Genomic DNA, 22,250 nt, shown 5'->3' with positions numbered 1-22,250 from the left:
TGAACCCTCCATGGGGGTGTGGGACCCGCCTCTAGGGTGTGGGACCCATGGCCCCATGGAGGTGTCAGTTTTATCCCCACCCGTCTCCATGTGGGTAGCTGATCCAGATTGGGGGGGTGTTAACCGAGATGGGCTGGGGCCCAACGGACCCACTACTTAAGCATCGGCTATGAGTGGACATGGGCTCCAATAAATCCTTGGTTTAGGTCGAAGCTGTCATATAAAATTGGATCTGGATTCTGGATTGAAGTGGGTCAGGTCAACCATTTAGGTCCAAGCTAGCTCTACCCTAGATTGAGAGAATGGGTTTAAGAAAATCAATTTACTGGTTAAAAGTATGCCTGAAATAACCAGCTAGGCTTAAAATTCATAGGAAGAGAGTTTCCCACGCCGACATATATTTTTTCGGTGGGGTGGGGGGAATCTCCTACCCTACATCAATCACAATATGAAACAGAATCTTTCAATAGGGGCTCACATGTAGGAATATAAACCATTTGAGTACAGATTGGATGTGATTGGATCTAGATATCCCTTGATCGGATACAGAAACACCTAAATGGATATAGATATGAATTGAATCTTTTATCTTTTTAGAGAAGAAGAATGTTTCCCAGTCGCATGGTGCAGGGGCCAATGACGGTGTGCATATCGACATCAATAGGGGTGGGTTTTTTTCGTATTTTACATGGGCGGGCTGTCATTTCACCCCCTCTATGTCTAGGCGTAGACACCACTGGACCAAACAACATTTCCCCCCCCCTTTTATTATTAGTTGGATATCTATTCGAAATTGATAGATTATGTTCTGGATTATACAAATTCGGCTTTAGATATGAATGCGAATCGAATATAGATTTTCAACTATCCATTTATATTTTTATCCACATAATTAGTGAGGAGAGAGAATGGTAGTGCAGGACCCACATCATAAAGACATTTTAGACATGAAAGCGCATGAGTAAACATCCCCACACTGTTACCATGGAGACCTTTTTTCCAAATTCATATTAGGTCAAAAACTTGGAGCTGCTACCTCCATCTTTTAGAATTACCTTTTTTTTTTTTTTGGAAAATGTTATCTACATTGGGGGTGCAGGATACGCCTAAACACATGGAGAGTGGGTGAAATGACCGTCCTACCCCCCTAATGACTGAAATAACATGCCCATCCTAACCCTCCCCCTTTTTTTTTTTTTTTTTTTTGTGGCAAACTTCTAGAATTACCTCAACCAGGCATAAAATCCATGTAGTTATACATGTAGTAATAACAGTTGATGAAGTTGAATTATGAAATATATTATTTATGAAATAGTTAGATCTAGAGCATTGACTGCATCTCATTTAGAATCAACGCTTGTCAAAGAAGAAACACTTAAAAAAAAAAAGACAAAAGTATAGTCGTCCCCCTGGGCCCCGACTTGATCCTGAAATTTCTTGTCGACTTACATTTAAGTCAGGGGGCGGCTGGATCATAAACATTTCTCTAAGCAAATTGAAGAAAAAAGGAATACGTTTCATTATTCATGGGCCATGGCAGGAAAACCTTACAATTCTCTTATTGACGAAGTCCATTGGGCCGTAAGCCCATGTAAGAGCAATAAACCAATGCCGGCCCATTCCAAGTGGACGACGATAAAAAGAGCCAGAGATTGACTTCAGTCAATGATCTGTCCCTTTCTTCTTACCTAATACTGTGTGTCGATTTCCGATTCTCCTTTACCTTCAGAATTATTAGAAAAAGTTGAGAATTTAGAGAGGGAAGATCATTACTGGGTTGTTGCTACCCAACGCATCTTCTGAAGAGAAGAGGCAGGTGGAATTCAGGGAGGGAAAAGAACGAAAAAAACAAGAAGAAGAAACTAAAAATATGAGGAATGTCGGTGGCCTTCATCTTTGCCTTTTCTCGTGCTTCGTATTGCTGGGTTGTTCTTCCCAAAGTCCCATTGTGGGGAATAGTATAACTCTAAATCAGTCAGTCAGAGATGGGCAAAGCATCGTTTCTTCCGGTGGAACATTTGAATTGGGTTTTTTCAGTCCTACAAATTCTGACAACAGATACTTGGGGATTTGGTACAAGAAAATATCCGTTCAAACCGTTGTTTGGGTTGCAAACAGAGATGTTCCGATTGCAGACGCATCTGGTGTTTTGAAGATCGCTGGAGATGGGAATCTTGCCCTTCTAAATCGATCGGAAGCTGTGGTGTGGTCCACGAATGCATCCAAGGTAGAGAACCCAGTTGCCCAGCTCTTGGATTCGGGGAATCTCGTTATCAGGGAAGATAAGGATGATGACCCGAAGAACTATCTGTGGCAGAGCTTCGATCATCCAACTAATACGTTACTGCCAGGTATGAAACTAGGTTGGAATTTGAGAACTGGGTTAGATCGGTTTCTCAATTCATGGAAGAGCGATAGTGATCCGTCCACAGGTAAGATTTCTTTCAAGATAGATCACTATGGATACCCGCAGGCATTTCTATGGAACGGGAAGACGATACAGTATCGAAGCGGACCTTGGAATGGGTTACAGTTCAGTGCGGTCCCTGAAATGAAACCCAATAACATCTTCAACTTCAGCTTCACCTCGAATGCAGATGAAGTGTATTACTCGTTTTCCCTGAAGAACGATTCCGTCGTATCGAGGCTTATAGTGAGTCCATCAGGTATGCTTCAGCGATTCACATGGTTGGCCGATGGGGACAGCGAAAGCTGGAATCTTTACTGGTATGCACCCAAGGACCAATGCGACGATTACAGAATGTGTGGTGCTTACGGTATATGCGATGCTAATGCGTCGCCCGTCTGCCAGTGCCCAACAGGTTTTGAGCCAAGGGACCTTCAGAACTGGAATTTGAGAGATGGGTCTGGTGGGTGTGTTCGAAAAACAGGGTTCGAGTGCCAGAAGGGAGATGATGGGTTCTTGATGTTGCAGAACATGAAGGTCCCTGACACCTCCCAGGTGTTTGTGAATGAGAGCATGAGTCTTGCAGAATGTGAATCGGCTTGCAAGAGCAACTGTTCGTGTACAGCTTATGCCAATTCCAAAGTGACTCAAGGAGGGACTGGTTGCTTATATTGGACAGGTGAACTCATCGATCTCCGTGTGTTCCCGGACGGTGGCCAAGATCTTTACGTGCGTGTCGCGGCTTCCGATCTAGGTACGCTCAATTCTTAGCCTCTATTAGTCCTTAGTCTTTCTCTTTGAAGGAATTATTTCATTGTTTCAGACTTGCAGTAGAGTAGGATATCAAATTGTTCATTAGTGTTCTTCACCAAAAAAAAATAAAATTGTTCATAAGTGTTTTGGAATTGGAGCTCAGCTCCTCTGTCATTAGCTGAGTCGACTCGGCTGGCGGAGTTAATTAATAGCGAGTTTTCTTGTCACCATTGTGAACATGGAATCAAAAGATTCTAAATACAGTTGACGGATGTGGCAGCCATTATTTAACAGAGGGAGGGGCAGGCAGGCACAATCAGATTCAAAAGTTATTTCTTCCATCATTCAATCAAGCAAATTGTGTTCACTTTCTCACCCTTTCTCAATATTTCCTTGGTGGGTCCAGAAAAAACCCGTTTGAGATCGTTCCAATGGGCCCACAATATCATTGCTTACTCTGTCACTGTGGGCCGGGCCAGTGTCACAGCGAGTCTGAATGTGAAAGGGTATGAAGAACTCTTAACACTGGCCGGTTTTTGGAAATTCCAAGTCAACAAAGCAGGCAGCCGACGAATGTGACTCCGAGAAGGTAGAGACTCTAGAGAGAGACTTCCCATTGTTTTGCCGCTTTTAGCTTTTTTATTTGTTTTGGTTTTCGCTTTTACGATTTAAAAAGGGAGTAGGTTTTTTTTTTGACGGGCCTGTCCAATCACCAATGTGTATTAATGGGCGGCCCACTTATATGTACTACATTTTTTTTGGGTTACCATTACAAGGAGACAAAATTGGAGGATAGAAAAGTACGTGAGAATAGATCTGAGTAGGTGGGAATGATGACGTATTGTGGGTCCCAAAGCCAGACCTCTGAGGGCCTAGATGAGTTCTATGGGCCCACCTTGATTGAGGGGTGCGTACGTGGATCTCACCCTGCAATGTCTAAGCTAGTGACCACCGTCCACGTGGAACAAGTCTGTCCAAGTTTATACTCAAATGATCCAGTCGGTGGCCCACCCTTTACGGTTCCCGGCATGGAAGGGAAGAGGAGATTAATAAGAGAGCCAAGGGAGGGTGGATTACCAAACACTAGACGCTTAGACGGAGACCTACCCACATGGATTTACATGCACATCTGTAATCTGTTTATTTAAACACCTTTTTCAGTTCCTCTCCAGGTACGTTAACCTGCACGTAGGTGTCAGAGACCAACACCTACCATGTGAGCTAGTGCCACGCAGGGAGGTTTGGACCACTGCATTGAACTTAGATTGCAAAATTTAGAATAGAATGGATGGCTTGGACTAGCTGGATCTGAACTCCAAATCCTGGACCAGCTATTCACTACTCCACATTCCATAAAAAAGGTTCACCATTGTGCCCCACAATTCTCTACTTTTGGAAGGGGGTTAGGCTGTAAGGCTGTTAGGTCTGCCAACTAAAGGCATACATTCCATCCCAACGTTTTGGGTTTTGCTTAGTGCGAGCTTGGCACCATAATGATTCTTTGTCTCAAAATCCCGGTATCATAGAGGTATTTTGGGTCTCATTAATGGTGTTTTGTTTTAGGGATAGGGTTTCCTGAAAGGCAGCGTGGACCTTGCACCAGCACGAGGGCCAATGAGAGTATGCACAGAAGCATTTATGTGATTGGGATTTCTGCTTTTCATGGGGGTGGGATGATCATTTCATACCCCTCTATGTCTGGGCACAGGGGTCATTCATGATTCTTTTCCTCTTTATTTTATATGCGAATAAGTTTTGTCTTTTCTATACCATGTAGGATGATGACAATAACTTATTATTACCATGCTTAGTGACATGGCGATTGTTATGTCTATCTTGAATCCTTGAACCCGTTTCGATGTTTGCCCCGCTCCAATTTTTTTGGTTTACAACCCGACTCTAGGAGTATTTCTTTGTTTTATTGTCTTGTTATGTAAGTAAGAGGGAGGAGTGAGGTTTGGGGCATTTTTTTCGAGTAAGGATTTTCTAGGGAGAGTTCTTGCTGTGACTTTCGGTGTTCTTGAGAGATCTCCATTGTATTTTTCTTCCATCACATAGTGAATCATCTCCAGCTTCGCCTGTGGATGTAGCACATCTAATTGGTGTGTCAACCACATTAAATCTCTATGTCATCCTTGCTTGAATCTGTTTTGTTTCTTCATGTTTCATTGGTGTTTGCCTTAATAGAGATTGACCCTTTTTTTAATAGATCTGATGCAATATAGGTTATTCACTTAATTTAGATATCTGGTTTTCTAAAATTGATCTTCTGCTTAAAGGAGAGGGAGGGGAAAAATAAATAAACCATCATAAACTCATTAATGTCTTTAACTATAATGACATTAGTGGTGCCTTCTAGCATTAATTTCTTCTTTGCACTTCGAAGCTCATGTCTATTTTTTTTTTTCTATAATCATTTACAGCAAAAAGCCAAGCCTCTGATGCTAATTCTAGAGAAAGGAAACAATTGACTATTGGACTCAGTGTCACAGTTGTGGGTGTTCTTGCATTGGCATTCATTGGTTGCTTCCTATGGAAGAGAAAGACAAATGGAGGTGTGTTGAGTAGGAGAACAGAGGAAAGAGGTACAATATGATTCCTTAACCTGCAAATTCAGTGTGAAAAGTTAAACTTCTGTGAGAAGGTTCTAATGATAATCATCCTATTCTTTCTATGCCAGTTACCAGGGAGCAAAGCCAAGACATGCAATTTGTTGACTTGGTTGTGTCGAGCGGGAGAGAGTACTCAGATGAATGTAACAAAGATGATCTAGAGTTGCCTCTGTTCGATTTTACTACAATTGCAATTGCCACAGATAACTTCGACGAAGCAAACAAGCTAGGAAAAGGTGGTTTTGGTACTGTTTATAAGGTAAATCTCCATGTTTGAGTGAAAACATCTTTATGCTACTAGAATGAATTGAGCTACAGATGGAGTTAAGAAAGATGACTTTAATAGCTGTGGTTGATAATCAATAGGGTCACTTGGAGGGGGAGGACATAGCTGTGAAGAGGCTCTCAAAGACTTCAGGTCAAGGGATACAAGAATTCAAGAATGAGGTTATGCTAATTGCAAAACTTCAACACAGGAATCTTGTTCGGCTTCTGGGTTGCTGTATTGATAGCGAAGAGAAGATGCTGATCTATGAATACATGAAAAACAGAAGCTTGGACTCTATACTTTTTGGTCAGACGCTCTCAATACTTCTTACATTTAGCTCACTAATACTCACTTTATTGATTAATTTTCTGTTTAATTTTGGTAAAACACAACCAAAAGTTTGTGCTGATGTCCTCAACCAAAAAATTGCTTCTGTTCAGACAAGGGAAAATCCTCATCCTTGGATTGGCCAAAGCGCTTCCAAATCATTGGGGGAATTTCCAGAGGGCTTCTTTATCTTCACCAAGACTCCAGATTTAGAATTATCCATAGGGATCTCAAAGCTAGCAACATTCTACTGGATGGTGATATGAACCCCAAAATTTCAGACTTTGGAATGGCAAGAATTTTTGGAGGGGATGAAACTGAAGCAAATACTAAGAGAGTAGTTGGGACATAGTAAGTACTCTGAAGCATACAAAAACGAATGCTTGCTTCATATGGTTAGATTCTAATGTCATCACATTAAACGGTTTTCTTCAATCATGCCTTGCAGTGGTTATATGTCTCCTGAATATGCAATGGATGGGATCTTCTCGGTGAAATCTGATGTTTTCAGCTTCGGTGTTCTGGTGTTGGAGATTGTAAGTGGCAAGAAGAACAGAGGATTTTATTATGTTAATAGCCAGCTAAATCTTCTTGCACATGTAAGTTCTTCTCTTTGTTTAGATTGAATCTTTAACTGTAATGCCATGATCTTTTTGTTATTTTTATGACTACTAATGTAATATGATGGGAGTTGTTTTAGGCATGGAAATTATGGAGAGAGGGAAAAGGCTTGGAACTGATGGATGAATCAATGAAGGAATCATGCTCAGCAAGTGAAGTATTGAGATGTATACAAGTTGGGCTATTGTGTGTGCAAGAACGCCCAGAAGAAAGGCCAACTATGTCATCTGTGGTTTTGATGTTGAGTAGTGAAACAGCAACAATGCCTCAACCAAAACACCCTGGTTTTGGAAGGAGTCCCTTGGGAACAGATGAATCTTCTTCTAAGCAAGAGTCAGGTACCATAAACCATATGACGGTTACAATAATAGAAGGCCGATGACAGTTTCGCGACTGCTATGAGTTCTTAAGATCTTATCTACCTCAAAGTCTTGTGACTTGTCCCCAAGCCAAGGGATTCGAAGGCAAAGCTGTATATATTGACGAGTTGCAATAAATTCACAATTCCGCGAAGCTGCAATTGCCCCAGCAAGAGAGTGGGTGACATAGATTTCAGGTTTATTTTGGTGTATATATATACATACTTTTCACATCCTCATAGGTGATTAAAAGCAAAGATAACCTTATTAGCAATAGACAGAATGAAGTTGAAGTATGGTGAACAGGTGAAGTTCTAATCCTTCTTTTGGTAGAATATCTGAGATTGGGAGTAGGGGTGATCTGTGTTTAAATTGTCTTCTTTACACGACGAAGATCATTTTGTATGTAGTTTTGCTCTGGGGTATGTTTCTCACACTAGTCACAACCCCTTTCCAAATATCCAAATGTAATTGTTTTTACTTTCTTTCAATTAAAATTACATCTTGTATGCTTCACCTCCCCACACTGCATCAGTGCTGGTGTCACAACCCCTCTCCAAATATCCAAATGCAATTGTTTTTAGTTCTTTCTTTGCTTGTGTTTTCTCAAACTTGCTATCTTCAGTTTTCATATCAGTACGTATCAGTATTGGCGGTGACTGATACTGATACCGATACCAATACTATGAACTAAAACCCTGGCTATGTTAATCCATTTCAAACAGCCAATATTCAGGTCATGAGTTATGCATTACCTTTCTAAGCACCAAGTTATGGTTTTCTTAGCATTTTTTCTTTAAAATCTGGTAGATGGACATTAATCAGAGACAATAAACATTAATTGGAAGTACATCCCAAAGCTAAAAAAAAATTATTTTTTGGTCAGAAGAAGGCCTTTCAGCCAAAGATTTATTGAAACATGACAGAGAAGTTCCTGCTTGCAACTTCTATAATTTCTTGAAACATCATATATAGCTGCAATAAACTAATAGTTTACAGAAAATTTTTCCCAGTTAGACAAACTCATTTCCAGTAATAAGGCTCTTGTATATCTAACGATGTAATGGTGTATTGTTAGTGGATAGAGCAGCAGAGATTGAGCCTTCAATGTTTCTTCAGGATTATAGCGGCATTACTTAGTTTATTTTTAAGGGAACGGATCTACATGCCACCCGTGTGTATAGGCATTTCCCAAGCCCAAGGTTCAAGTAAGTGGAATCGACAATGGGATCGGCCTTCATGGATTCTGATTCTGATTCAGTTGGAATCAACCAGGGATCTCCTGAAGTTTAAAAATAAAGTATGAATCTGCCAAAACAAATCGGTTGGAATTGGAATCAACTGATATTGATCCTATTTGACTGAAATCAATGTGAGAGAGTGCCACATGATTTGAATATAGGGGTCCATATGGTCAGGAAAGAAAGAGTGTGAGAGTAGTTGTACTATCGCAAATGTGTACATCATTCTCCCTTATTTTCATTAAGAAAAGAAAAGAAAAAAAAAAACAGAGAAACAGATAATATTCGCCGGAGGCTACTTTTGCAATGTGCACTGTGATATGGTTGCACATGTTTTAGTCATTAAGGGAAAATCTTATTCTAATCAAATTTAATAAAAAACAAAATAATCAACTTTTTTGCCTTCTAGGATCGAGGGTAAATCCTATAATTTCACGTGAAACAATGACAATTCATAATCATAAAATACGTTCAATTTGTATTGAAAATCTTTTTTTATTTGTATTAAAAAACTTTTGAAAATTAAACAAAGGGAAATCAAAAGAAAATTACAAATTTTCAATATATCACTTTGGTGACTGTACATTGCACCCATTTAATTTATGTTTAATGGGAAAAAAAGACTACTAGGCTGCATGGAGCTTGTGCCTAGACACAAGAAATGCGAACTGACTGACCCACTCTCGCTTTCATTGTCCCTCATGTTGATTCAGGAGCCACATAGCCTAGCAATGACCCCCTTCCCTTTCTTTATTTAGTGGGTGTGATTTTTTTATTTTTTTTATGTGTGAAGGGCCCACAAAGGGGGAAACTCTCCAAAGCCTCATGGGACAAGAACTATGCACAATTTGAAGATGATCTTTAGAAAATGGGAATAACCAAAGTCCTGAATCATTATCACCTCCAATTCTTGCCCGCTCCAGTTCCCTCCAATTCCTCACATAGGAGTGGAAATGACCACCTTACCCCCTGCCCGAACAGACTGCCCAAGGTGGGGTAGGATAGTCATTTCTGCTCCTATGTGAGGGATTGGAGGGAATTGAAGCGGACAGCAAATTGGAGGTGATAAAAATTCCTCTTCCCAAAGTCCTAGGTAACCAGCATGAAGTGCAAAAGTCATAGTCATCTGTAGCGCAAGGGCCTCTCATCAACTACTGTAGAAGAGGGGACCACATGATTGGTTGCAATCAAACACAAATATCGCATGCCATTTACGATTATATATACCCCAAGCCCATTGCTTTCGACCTCTCAAAAATAGTTGCATCAAAGTATATGATAAAGTCTCTAATGTTGGGGGTACGATGTCTTGTATTTCGTCGTTTGGTTTTTTGAGAGCCATATGGGTATTTTGGTAAACTTTTTATATAGGGTTTCACTATAAATATGTAGCGAAGATTCTTTCTCTGTAACGTAATCTGATAGAGGTGTGAGGACGAGCGATTGTAACCCTATTCTCCATTGATAGTGAAATAGATCTCATCTCACCGTAGACGTCAACAATCTTGTCGAACCACGTAAATCCTTGTGTTCTACAATTTCCATTCTTTTTTGCATCGTGTTAGAATTCTTTATCAACAAATAAGGGATCAACATGCATATTAGTACCATGAGGCGCATCAGGACTATGAGGTGGTGAAAGACCTAGGGAACAAAGAAAGGGTTCCCTCCAGATTTCTCATGTCTGTTAACCAAAGAAACCCAGGATTTGAAAGGAGGTAAAGAGACTCTAAAACATCGAGTTTCTCATCTTTCAAATCTCCCAAATAATAATGATGGCATATGAAATATAATTCTCAGCTGCTCCTTCTGGGTCAAGCCAAAGACTTTTACTCCATTTGAGAATTCATTCATAAGTAGAAATAGAAGCGCATCTGATCAAAAAAACAAAAAAAAAAAAAGTAGAAATAGAAGCAAGCAATACTAGCTTGGTGAGCTGAGAGCATAGTCCACTATCTCAACATCAAGAAGACCGGTGCGATCTTCTTTAATATTGTCTTAACTGGATAGTTATTTATGAATTCGTTGTGATGAAATTCCTACCCACTACCGGTAAATTAAATGCCAGACGTATGGACCCAATGCATAGTCAATTCACAAAATTTATTCGTCGCATAAAATATGCAATCGAAGCTTCCTCAACAACTTCCTCATGAAGTGGAGAGACAAGTGGCGGAAACCACTTTAGGATAAGGTATGGTTAATTTTTTTGTTTGGTAATAGATATGGTTTTTTGTTTTTTTGGTAATAGATATGGTTTTTTTTGGCAGATACTCTTGCTAGGAGGGCTCAATCCGTCACGAATAGGATTGTTTGGCCCATCTTCGATCCGTACTTAGCTACCTTGCATTTGGTAGACAGTGGGTGTGTAATCTGTCCTTGAATATCATCCATCCTTCTTACCAAAAAAGGGTAATAGATATGATTTTTTATAATGACATCTTAAAATACGACATTGTTAAAGCTTCATAATTCAAAATATTTCCGAGGATGGATTTTTTCATTTCTTTTTTGTAAGAGATGGTTTTTCATTTCACAAAAGGCTAGATGGTAAATTTATACGTAGAATCACGTGACCAAATAGCATTATTATTATTTTTTTAAATATTTATGGAAAACGGGATGGGGGGATCGGGATGTCAATCTAAGATTGAGATGAGACCGGATCGTGTCCTTGTACAAGTACCCTCTAAGGCCTTGGACGCTCATCTGAGATCAGACCCGATCTGTTATGCTAAAAAGGGGAATTGCATGACTGTTCCATCCATTAGTATTTTGGGTTGATTCTAGTTTTAGATTTGGGATCCCTTAGTTAATCAGAATGCTTATGGTCCTAGTCCTAGAAAGGTAGATCGATTACAATCCATTCTAATTTTGCTTATGTTCAATTAATCTTTTGAAGGGTTTCATAACAGAAAATAAATGCTAACCGGTCGTGCAGTGTGGTTTGTACTAGCACCCAAACACAGCCATGCGTGAAGTGATCGGTGGACCCTCTAAAAGACACAAGTACATGCCACATTGCGTAACCAGTTAGCGTTCTTTATCCTTTTATTTTTTAGGTAAAATTTTTTGGGGTTTGATCAAAAAGGTTTTTTTATTGGATCGAAATTTAAAATCTTTTATCATTAATATTAATAGGGTAAAACAGAAGCGATTCCTTTTTTTGTTTTTTTGATGAAAAGAAAATTAAAATTATTAATCAAATATTACATAAGTCCAAGCAAGTCCTACTATCGTACTTACACTTTTAGATATGCGAGCTTTATTAGCTAGTGCATGAGCTGGCTGAGTTACAGATCTATGAACTTTTGAAAAAAAGAAAGATCAATGTTGTGTAAAAGACAAAATGGTTTCCATGGTCAACAATTAGAGTTTTCCTTTTGCATCCAAAAAACCAGGTTCGATGAATTTGTCCCAATAGCTAGGCGCTTGATGCCCTTGTGCTTGGCCGTTCTGATCCCTTGTTCAATTGCCTTCCGTTTTGTTTCGCTAGCAGAACCTACAAATATATTTGGAATTCGGTTCTTCTGCACGTACCATCAGGTGAACGTACATATGAGAACCAACCATCTGTCATATTTTTATCATTTACAAAAGAAAAAGGGTTTTTATGAAAACAAAATTAAAATATAATTGGTTCTAAGATGTACGTTCACCTGTATGTACGTGCAGATGATCCATTCTTATATATTTGAGTCAAGCTATAAAATGGATGCCCATCCTCCTTCCTTAGAGTCGGGCTGAAAACTTCCATCAATGGGAAGTAGATTTAGGTGGAGTAAAGGAATGATACATGCGGGGGGAGTAGAATCTGAGGTTGGGAGGTTTTCATTCCAAATAAAATATAAAACCAAAGAAGTAATTGAAACAAAATACTGTACATCTGATTTGGAAGTGGAAGAATTTATAAAATCAAGAAGAAAATATACCTTTACCTAGGGATGTGAACAGATCAGATTCGGTTCGGATAGTGCTATATTTGCATCCGCATCTGATTAGCTTTCAGGCGGATTCGGATAGTGCTAAACAGATACAAACACAGATAGGGATCGAATATTTTATGTGTTTATATGTAAATATAGTTTTTCAGATAGCTATGGTCTATTTGTATCCGCATCTGTTTGGATTTCGAACGAATTCGGATAATGCTAAACAGATACGAACACGGATGTGAAAACGGATTTCAACTATTCATTTACACCTGGCCTTGCCTTTACCGAACAGGAAAAAAAAAAGAAAAAGAATCAAAGTATACAAGAAAGATGGCGAAAGTAAAGAGGATAGTCCTGATTCCAATATTAGAAGAGAACCAGCCTGATTATAAAACACACATTTGGTATCTACAAGGCTCGTTTCCTTATGTTTCTCACATGAATCTCTTATCTCATTCTCATACCAACTCAAGATCTCCCTTTTGCTCGATTATTGATGATAGTGGATAAGATCCAATAATAGTGGTCTATATGGCTGATGTTATTGCAATTTCCTGAGTTGCTTTCTCTGATAGCAGCATCAGGTCACATGTATTGGACCAAGTGGGAGCATTGATCATGCCTGGTTAGGTTCATAGGTTCCTCTCATAGGGGGTTGGAAATGACGACCTCACCCCTTGTTTGAACACATTGACCGGGTGGGGTGAGATTGTCATTTTTGTCCTCCTTATAAGAGGAACCTACAAACCTGATCGGACAAGAACCAGAGAGGAGAAAAATTCCTTGAGGAAATGCATCGGATGCCATTGCTAATCGAATAGTATCCCTTTTTGTTCAATCATCGAAATGAAAGAAAAGCAATTTCCTCTTCCACTTGATCTGAAGAAAAAGTGGCACCTTCTCGTGTATCCCTTGCTAAGGTTGGTTGGTTGGTGTCAGTTGAGACTTGAGAGTTGATTGTTGGGTGGGAAGACAACACGAGGCGGCCATGGTGGGCCAGCACTGCTTGAGCCATACACTACTTTTTCCGAGTGATGATCCATCGCTACCCGAGACCTGGGAGGCTGTGGTCGAACCGCAGAGCCCGCCTTAACCTTGCGTGAGCGTGACTTCCGCCTCACTTCCAGGCCCCGGCTTTGGCTTTTCGGTGCGTTTCATTTTCCATGAGAATGAGACGAGAGTAGTTAGAACTTTGAACACATCAAGTAGTATTTAGTATAGAGCCATAATGGACCCACACCCATGGATTGATGTGGAGAAGTCCTTTGATCTGAATGAATAGAACATCTGGTATCAGTGACTTCCACTGCTTAAAACAGTAAAAAGATGACTGGGAAGGAATTCTCTCGGTGGGGTAATGGGGGTTGGGTATGTGGCAAGTCATGTTCAAGTCTATTTTTGCCATTACCTATTTGCTAAAATGCCTAGCCCAACTACCATATTTAAGAGATGTCAAGAAAGTGGACGAGGTATACAAAATGTGACCTACTGGTGCTGGATCTATGATCATGGACGGTTCATGGATTAGCTGGTTGAAGGCCCCACCATTTGGTATTTGATGATAAATAATCTTTGGAATCCAAAAACAAATTCTCCAATTCAGACTTCTGAGGACTCCACTTCAGTCTTCAGGGGAGTCTCGGTCCTCCTCTCGGACGCCAAAGTCATTGGGTCTGCAACAATTCACTTTCCTTTAGCTTCTAATTGGTCATCATGGGTCAACAGTCATGTGATTCTCAAGATCTTCTAGACGACGATGTCTTCAACATCCGTATTTCCTTCAATCCATAAAATTGTCTTTGCTTCTGAGGTTGGAGCTGAGGAAGAGGATAACCAAAAAAAATCAATGGCGAGCTTTTCTTTACTTGTTTCCTTTACTGTTTTCCTCTGTTTCTGCTCTATATGTACGGTGTCCATTGCAGTCAACGCCATCACTCGATCTCAGCCCCTGAGAGATGGACAAACCTTAGTTTCCGGAGTCGCAAGATTCGAACTGGGGTTCTTCAGTGCTAGGGAATCTAGGAACCGTTATGTTGGGATTTGGTACATGAACATCCCTGTTCAAACGCTCGTCTGGGTTGCAAACAGAGATAACCCACTTAACGACTCATCCGGTGTACTCAGGATCGATGCCAGAGGCAATCTCGTCCTCGTCAATCAAATAAATTACATATTCTGGTCTTCGAATTCGTCCAGAGCAGCTGAGAATCCAGTGGTAGAGCTCCTGGAATCTGGAAATCTTGTTTTGCAAGACAAAAAAGATGCTATCCAAGAGGACTTCCTTTGGCAGAGCTTCGATTACCCATCGGATACGTTGCTTCCTGGAATGAAACTGGGTTGGAACTTGAAAACTGGATTGAACCGTGGCCTAACGTCGTGGAAGAGCACCGATGACCCTTCTTCTGGAGAGCTCAGATTTGGGATTGAGCTCCATGGATACCCAGAAGCAGTGATGTGGAATGGAAAAACAGAGCATTATCGGAGTGGGCCTTGGAACGGGCTGCGTTACTCTGGGGCACCTGAATTGGCTCCCAACACGGTGTTTAGCTTCAGCTTCACGGCCAACGCGGACGAGGTGTACTATATGTACCAACTCAGCCAAGAGGGATCGATTCTATCGAGGTTGGTGTTGAACCAAAGCAGCAACAATGGCGGTGAGCTTCAACGTCTTACATGGAATACTAAGAGCAATAGTTGGCAGCTGTTCTTATCAGTGCCTAGAGATTACTGCGACAATTACGGTCTGTGTGGGGCGTACAGTAACTGCGACATGAACCAGTCGCCGCTTTGCCGGTGTCTGCAAGGATTCAAGCCAAAGTCGCCGGGAAACTGGAATTCCTTGGATTGGTCAGGCGGATGTGTGCAAAAGACGGCGTTGGGTTGCAGTGAGCGACATGGGTTTATGAAATTTAGTGGGTTGAAGCTGCCGGATACGCGGCATACATGGGTGAACAGGAGCATGGATTTGGAGGAGTGCGAGGTGGAGTGCTTGAAGAATTGTTCCTGTACCGCTTATGCCAGAGCAGATGTTAGAGGAGGCGGTAGTGGGTGTGCTCTCTGGTATGGTGATCTGATCGACATTAGACAGTTTCCTATTAACAGTGCAAGTAGTGGGCAAGATTTTTTCATCCGAGTGGATTCTTCCGAATTGGGTACCATTCATTCCTCTATCTTCTTATCTTCCAATTACTCAGTCCTTCAATCAATCAAACTCTCTGGTCTTTCTTTATATCAGATTCTTCCAGAAGAAATCAAACTCTCTGGTCTGGTACGACTCAGATAGAAAAAATTTCAGCAAATTTAATCACTTGTAGATATTAGAGAGAGATATCACAGGGTGTGATTACTAGCTAGTAGTTAATGGTGGGTTTCACAGAGTCTCAAAGTTTTGAGTTTCAACTTTCTGGTCGAGATAGACGATCGGATGACTCATCCAGTCCATTATTAGAAACCAATAATGGCTGTATTAAGAGAATTCAATGCCATCCTTTGCCATTAGAGCTTGGCAGGTTTGGTACTGTACAATGGAAGAGCTACCAGTCAAATTAGGCCAATAAACACCTAACTGGCCAGGGAACATAAACATCAATGAATGCATTTATTCATTCTTGGTGTAACTTAAGTCTTTCCATGTGTAATAAAGACATTTGAATTGATTTAGTCTGATAAAACAAACCAAACGAGCCTACTCTGATACAGACATGATTGGACCCCATGCATTGAAAAATTGAAACGATGGAGAAAGTAGAAACCAAACGAGCCTACCCTGCCATATTGTGGGCTCTACTGCTTTGAATCCTTGTGATCTAAGAAATACATCTTCTATGGCCACTTGGCCAGACTAGAAAGTAAAATGTAGAAAGTAGAAACCATTATTTGCTGCTTTCAGATAATTCTTGAACTTGTATGTAATGTTGCTTTGGTGAATACGATGTGGCTGTAAAGCGGCACAAAGTGATTCCAATTCCAAGAAAAAGGTCAAAGTGAGAGCGGTAGTCGTAGTGGCTATTGTTTCTGGAATGCTTCTCCTGGGATGCTCGGGTTTTCACCTTTGGAACTGGAAGAAGAAGGCAAGGCTTGAAGGTAATTAATCTTATCACATCGTAAACCTGATAATTCACAATTTAAATTGTTCTTATTCATCGACCCTTTGAAGTTTGGGCCATCATAATCATGAATATTTTTCCTTAGGGGTTGGTGTTCTCTGTGGGGGGAAGCGTGGCCCTCCACAAATTTGGCATGAGGGGTGGGATTTCCATCTTTCTTGGGGGTGGGACAGTCATTTCGTCCCCTCTGTGTCTGGGTGTGGACGGTATATTACCCCATAGAGAGCTTTCTTCCTACTATTAAATATGCAACATAGTAACACAGTTAGATTTATACATCATGAATCTATGTATTCATTAATAAGAATGTTAAAATTGTACGTCAATATACATCTACGCACACTTTTTATATATTACTCGCATTTTTTAATATTTTCTCTTTTATTTTGATCTTGTGGGCTCCATGTGGATGATATCATTCTTTTCATTGCCATTTGTAGGCATGTGAACCCTCTTCGTATTAATATTAGGGAAAAAGAATTCTGCCTTGTCGTGTGGCCCCTGCGCCTAGACACATGAAACTACCACCCCACTTTTGTAAAATAAAAAACCCCATCCATGTTGATGTCCTAGAAAACGCTCTCATTAGCCCCTACACTGGTGCAAGGGCCAGAAGACTAGACAACGATCTCTTGCCCCTAATATTAAGGGGAAAAGAATGTTGCCAGGCTGTGTAGCGTATGCTAGTGCTTCCCTATGTCTATATCTCTCCTCCCTCCTATGAAATGACAATATCTATAGACATAGGGAGATGCTAGCGTATGCTACACAGTCGAAGAGGGAAATCAATCTCATAATTTTCTATGGGAAGAAGAATATTGTCTAGTAGCGTAGCCCTGCACTTGCGCAGGGCCAGTGAGAGGATGCGTAGGGGCATCAAGCAAGGAGATTTTTAATTTTGTATTGGGGCGGGGCGGTCATTTAAGGCGGATTTTGTCTGAGCGTAGGGACCATGCGACCAAGCATCCTTCTTTTTCCCATAATATATATCTAAACGTTGGGCAGTCTCAAGCTTCAAATGTGAAGCCTAGGGACGACATTTATGCATCGGGTTTGCAGCAGGGTTGGGCCAGGCTGGGTATATAAAACAATTCCCAGGCCAAGGCATAGGCCCAGGTCCGCCTTAACATATTCTTTTGGCCCTTGTTTATGTTGGGCAGTCCATGAAATATTCCAAGGTATTGTCTATCCAAGATGAATTGGATCCAACGTTACCAAATTCAAAGGCATAATAGCCTATTAGGAACATCCATCTTAGTGCATTTGGGAATTGGGATAAGGGTGGACTGAAGTAACCCCATGGTTTCAAAAATCAGAATTGGAATCGGACTCTGGCCGATTCAGAAACCAATTCTGATTCCTGCTGGTCTCCTTCCAAATTCTAGGGTTAAGGCAGATTTCATCCTATAGTGGCTGATTCCAGAGGAATCAGATCAACTCTGCTCTTTAAAACCTTGAGAGTACCATCCCCCCACCAAACCCCCAACCCCCTCCCCCCTCCACCCCTGGATTTGGGCTCCTGCTGTGTGGGCTACCCCCAACGGCCCTGCTGCGCAGTCACAGCAAGGCGCACAATGACCACCTTACCCCCACTCACGCAAGGCGCTTGGGCAGGGGCAAGGCAATCATTTTGCGCTTTGCTGTGTCTGAGCAGTAGGGCCATTGGGGCACAGCAGACGGTCCGAATCCCCCCTCCCCCTTCCCCCCCCCCCCCCCCAAAAAAAAAAAAAAAAAAAAAGTGTGGGTTGGGGGGGGGGGGGGGGGAACTAATCGGAAAAATTTTGCTGCTACACTTGTAGCAGAAACATTGCTGCTACCAGGAACATTCCTGCTACAAGTGTAGCAGCAAAATTTCATCTGAACGAATCATAATCTATATGGCATGATTGGCCTGGAAGTCAAAAGATCATAATGTTTTCTCTTACTTAAAAGTCATCAATATGTAGTAGAATGTGTATATAATTACTTTATATGTCCTATAATAGGCAAGGAAGTGGATACTGAAGAGAAAGATATCGTAGATAAAAGCCGGATGGATGACCTTGAGCTATCTTCCTTCGATTTGGCCACCATTGCCAGGGCCACAAATAACTTCTCAGACTCAAATAAGCTCGGTGAGGGTGGCTTTGGACCTGTTTACAAGGTATTTTTGCTACTCTGTAGGAAGATGCACCCTAATTTTCATTCTTTTCTTCATTAGAAGTTATTCATATCTTGTTTGATTGTTGTTATTTCTTCTTTTGTTTTTAATTTGTTTTTGCCTTTTTGGTTTTTCCTCATTCAGATTATTATGCTGTTTTGAGAGCTTGGTAATGTGTAGGGTGTACTATTTGGGGGACGAGAAATAGCTGTGAAGAGACTCTCCAAGAACTCAGTACAAGGACTTGATGAATTCAAGAATGAAGTGATATTAATTTCAAAACTTCAACACAGGAATCTCGTCAAGGTTCTTGGTTGTTGTATTGAAGGTGCAGAAACCATGTTGGTCTATGAGTATATGGTGAACAAGAGCTTGGACTATTATATTTTTGGTTTGTATTTTCCTTGGTAACTTCAATAATTATTATAGAGTATTTGTGATTAGCCTTCTTCAATAAAACCTGGAGTTAGCTTGGACTATAAATTGTTGCAGATGAGAAAAGAAGCACATTACTAGATTGGGAAAAACGATTCAACATTGTTTTTGGGATTGCTCGGGGACTTCTTTATCTTCATCAGGACTCTAGACTGCGAATTATTCACAGGGATCTCAAAGCAAGCAATATTCTACTAGACTGCAATATGGAACCAAAAATTTCAGATTTTGGTATGGCAAGAATTTTTGGAGGAGATCAAATAGAAGCAGAAACAAACAAAGTGGTTGGAACATAGTAAGTTTTACCTCCAGCCAGACCCAATTTTTCATTAAGCTTTGAAAAGTTCTCGAAACAAATTTGTGGACAATTTAGGTTGAAATGAACACTTTTTTTTTTTGTCTATCTGTGATGGGAACCAGTGGTTATATGTCTCCTGAGTATGCAATAGAGGGGCTCTTTTCGGTGAAGTCAGATGTTTTCAGCTTTGGAGTTCTGGTATTAGAGATGGTAAGTGGGAAGAAGAACAGGGGTTTTTATCATCCAGAACATCAACTTAACCTACTTGGACATGTAAGTGTAACCCACTAACCAGTTGCATTTTCCTCCCATTTCATTGCTATTATATGAAACTATTCCCTCTATATACAGACATGTTTATTTAAAACTTAGGAATGATAAAGAAAACTAAATGAACTAGAATTATACCAGGCATGGACACTTTGGAATGAAGAAAAGGCCTTGGAGCTGATAGACCCAACAATGAGAGATTCATGTGTTGCAACTGAAGTGTTACGATGTATTCATGTGGGTCTCTTGTGCGTTCAACAACAAATGGAGAACAGACCAACCATGTCATCGGTGGTGTTCATGTTGGGTAATGGAAATGCAGTGCTACCCCAACCTCAGCAACCAGGCTTTTTTGCAGAGAAGTATTCCAAGGCAAGTTCATTTTCAAGTATGCAACACTCCTCTTCCTTGAATTGTGTAACCGTTACATTGTTATCAGGTCGATGAGCAGATTGTAAAGCCTTCATAGTTCATGGCTCTCCTACTGATTTTCCATGGTTTTACCTGTTAACTTCTCACTACCATGTGTTTTGTAAAGTGAAAAAGCAATACTAAATAGACTGTAATTGTGTACTTATTACAGTATAGTTATTATCGATCTTTAATGGTCTTAGAAAGTGATTTGATATAGGCGTTGTTGGGTCTTATGTCTTGTATTCTACGAGTCCACACACTTATTATTGAGCTTGTATATGTTTGAGTTAGGTTTTATGTCCATTAAATTGTATTGTGTGTGGATTAGGGTTTTTAGGTTTCTTATATATTGTTTTAGGGGATAATCCTAGATACAAGCAAAGGAAATCACATTGTGAGAGGAAAAGTGGTGTATAGTGTTTTTTTGGCTTAGTAAAAAATTCTCTGATTCTCTCAGTTGGATATTGGCATTTGTGCGGAAGCATGTCAAGTCCTCATATTCGTGTGGGATTGTTTACTTGGTTTATTCTTAGTATTTGTGTATTTATTCCCGACAAATGATATCAGTGTGAAATTCAATAGATCATTGTTGGTGGTGTATTGAGATTTGGGGAACAGACAGTGCACATGGAGAGCGAAAAAATAACAGATAATTATTTTTCTTCACGGGAATTCTCGGATCTGGTTTTTGTTTTCTTTACATACAAAGGAGATAGGAATCTCACGATTTTGCGTGGGTTATATAGAAGTGAATGTACGCAACCTTAATAAAGAGGGAAGTTGCTCAACCTAAGGGTGTCAAAATCAAACCGAAATTGAACTGGTTAAACTGGAACCAGCAAAACATTGTCAAATTTTGGCCATAGTTCAATCATGTGTTGATTGGGAATGAATTTCTTCCCTCTCTGCCAAATTCATTTTGGTTAGAATTAAGAGTGGTTGGATTTCAATGCAAACAGTTCTTAGATCTCAAACCGGTAATAAAATCAAAACCGAAATCGTTTATGTAAATGGTTCAGTTTCATTTCTATCTTCAAACATGCTGAAGCGAATCGACCAAACTGTTTAACCGAAACCGCACCATTTAAAACCCTTAGCTCAAGATAAAGATGGAAATAAAAAAGGAGCAGTTACGGATGGTGAAAGAAAACAGAGAAGAGTAGGAAGAAAGACTTTTACACACACAAAAAAAAAAAAAAAAACAGAGAGTAGGAAGAAGATAAAAATATGTACTTCTTTATTGCTATGGGAAGAGGACTACAAGAATAGAAAAAGGAAATGTGAAAAGGAGAAACTTTTTTGTTTTTGGTAAAAAGAAAAGGAGAACGTAGGAGAAGAAAGTATGAGAAAAATGGGGATGATAACCTACGAGAGGTCAGAGGTGGAGAGTTAAAAAACTAAAGTAGGTTGTGGAATCGACGGCGAAGAGAAACAGTAGAACAAAAGAAAGGGCAAAAAAAAATACCTAGACTAGGTGGACTGGGTGGTTAACGCCTTTCAGCTCATGACTTTGAGCCTACCCAGAGATCTAGGCTGACCAATGCTATCTACTAGAGTTCATTCTTTTCCTCGAAAGGGGGAGACATTTATTGGTCCTAGACACTTATATAGATGGTGACTCCCATTAAAACCTATTTCACCCCTCTTCCGATTAAAGAGAGAAACCTTGTAGGTAATTTATACCTAGGGGAGCTGATCAAGACTCATATTTTTGACCATTTATTGTACATATGGTTGTATAGTAGTTATTACATTTATTTGTAAATAGTTTGCACCATGACATCATGTATGTTCTAAGTGGAATCTTTCGATGAGGGTGCTCTTTGTTGTTCCTTAACCTCCGGGCACATCATACTAAGTACTATGAGTATAGCTGATCCTTGCTTTTTGTACCAACATTGCACACCTACAACAACTTGTGACATAGCTGTGTAGACGTGTAGTCCCTTATGTATATTTGGGTTTCCTACAATGAAATCACATCCTTTGATCTCATACTTTTTAGGTCTCGAATATGAATCATTCGATGAGGGTGATCTTCGGCTTGCATTAGGGTGTATATGT

At 40.2% G+C, this 22,250-nt stretch overlaps 2 protein-coding genes across 5 annotated transcripts in view; both read left to right on the top strand.

Moving 5' to 3' along the window:
* The first annotated feature begins 1,738 nt into the window (after positions 1 to 1,738).
* The window catches only part of LOC122639966 (receptor-like serine/threonine-protein kinase SD1-8), a 60,364-nt gene continuing 39,852 nt past the window's right edge, over positions 1,739 to 22,250 (top strand). The window contains exons 1-7 of one of the 2 annotated variants that reach the window (XM_043833037.1): positions 1,745 to 3,161; positions 5,584 to 5,745; positions 5,841 to 6,031; positions 6,139 to 6,346; positions 6,481 to 6,718; positions 6,816 to 6,966; positions 7,068 to 7,526. In XM_043833037.1, coding sequence (XP_043688972.1) covers positions 1,871 to 3,161; positions 5,584 to 5,745; positions 5,841 to 6,031; positions 6,139 to 6,346; positions 6,481 to 6,718; positions 6,816 to 6,966; positions 7,068 to 7,370 — 2,544 coding nt within the window. In that variant the 5' untranslated portion in view covers positions 1,745 to 1,870 and the 3' untranslated portion in view covers positions 7,371 to 7,526. Of the gene's footprint in view, positions 3,162 to 5,583; positions 5,746 to 5,840; positions 6,032 to 6,138; positions 6,347 to 6,480; positions 6,719 to 6,815; positions 6,967 to 7,067; positions 7,527 to 22,250 lie in introns of those variants that run through there. The other variant, XM_043833036.1, reaches the window with a different exon arrangement.
* LOC122639965 (G-type lectin S-receptor-like serine/threonine-protein kinase At4g27290) lies at positions 14,158 to 20,316 on the top strand. 3 transcript variants are annotated; one of them, XM_043833034.1, is made up of 7 exons: positions 14,158 to 15,675; positions 16,469 to 16,606; positions 18,615 to 18,772; positions 18,950 to 19,160; positions 19,262 to 19,499; positions 19,625 to 19,775; positions 19,914 to 20,316. In XM_043833034.1, exons 1-7 carry the CDS (start codon positions 14,280 to 14,282, stop codon positions 20,217 to 20,219), a joined length of 2,598 nt encoding a protein of 865 aa, XP_043688969.1. In that variant the 5' UTR covers positions 14,158 to 14,279; the 3' UTR covers positions 20,220 to 20,316. The 3 variants fall into 3 exon arrangements, with proteins under 3 accessions (XP_043688969.1, XP_043688968.1, XP_043688970.1); XM_043833033.1 differs by having other exon boundaries at positions 18,612 to 18,772; XM_043833035.1 differs by lacking the exon at positions 16,469 to 16,606.

The sequence above is a fragment of the Telopea speciosissima genome, chromosome 9 (assembly GCF_018873765.1).
Source record: "Telopea speciosissima isolate NSW1024214 ecotype Mountain lineage chromosome 9, Tspe_v1, whole genome shotgun sequence".
NCBI lineage: Eukaryota > Viridiplantae > Streptophyta > Magnoliopsida > Proteales > Proteaceae > Telopea > Telopea speciosissima.
The sequence above is the reverse complement of the archived record's forward strand: the minus strand, read 5'-3'. Positions and strand labels throughout refer to the sequence as shown.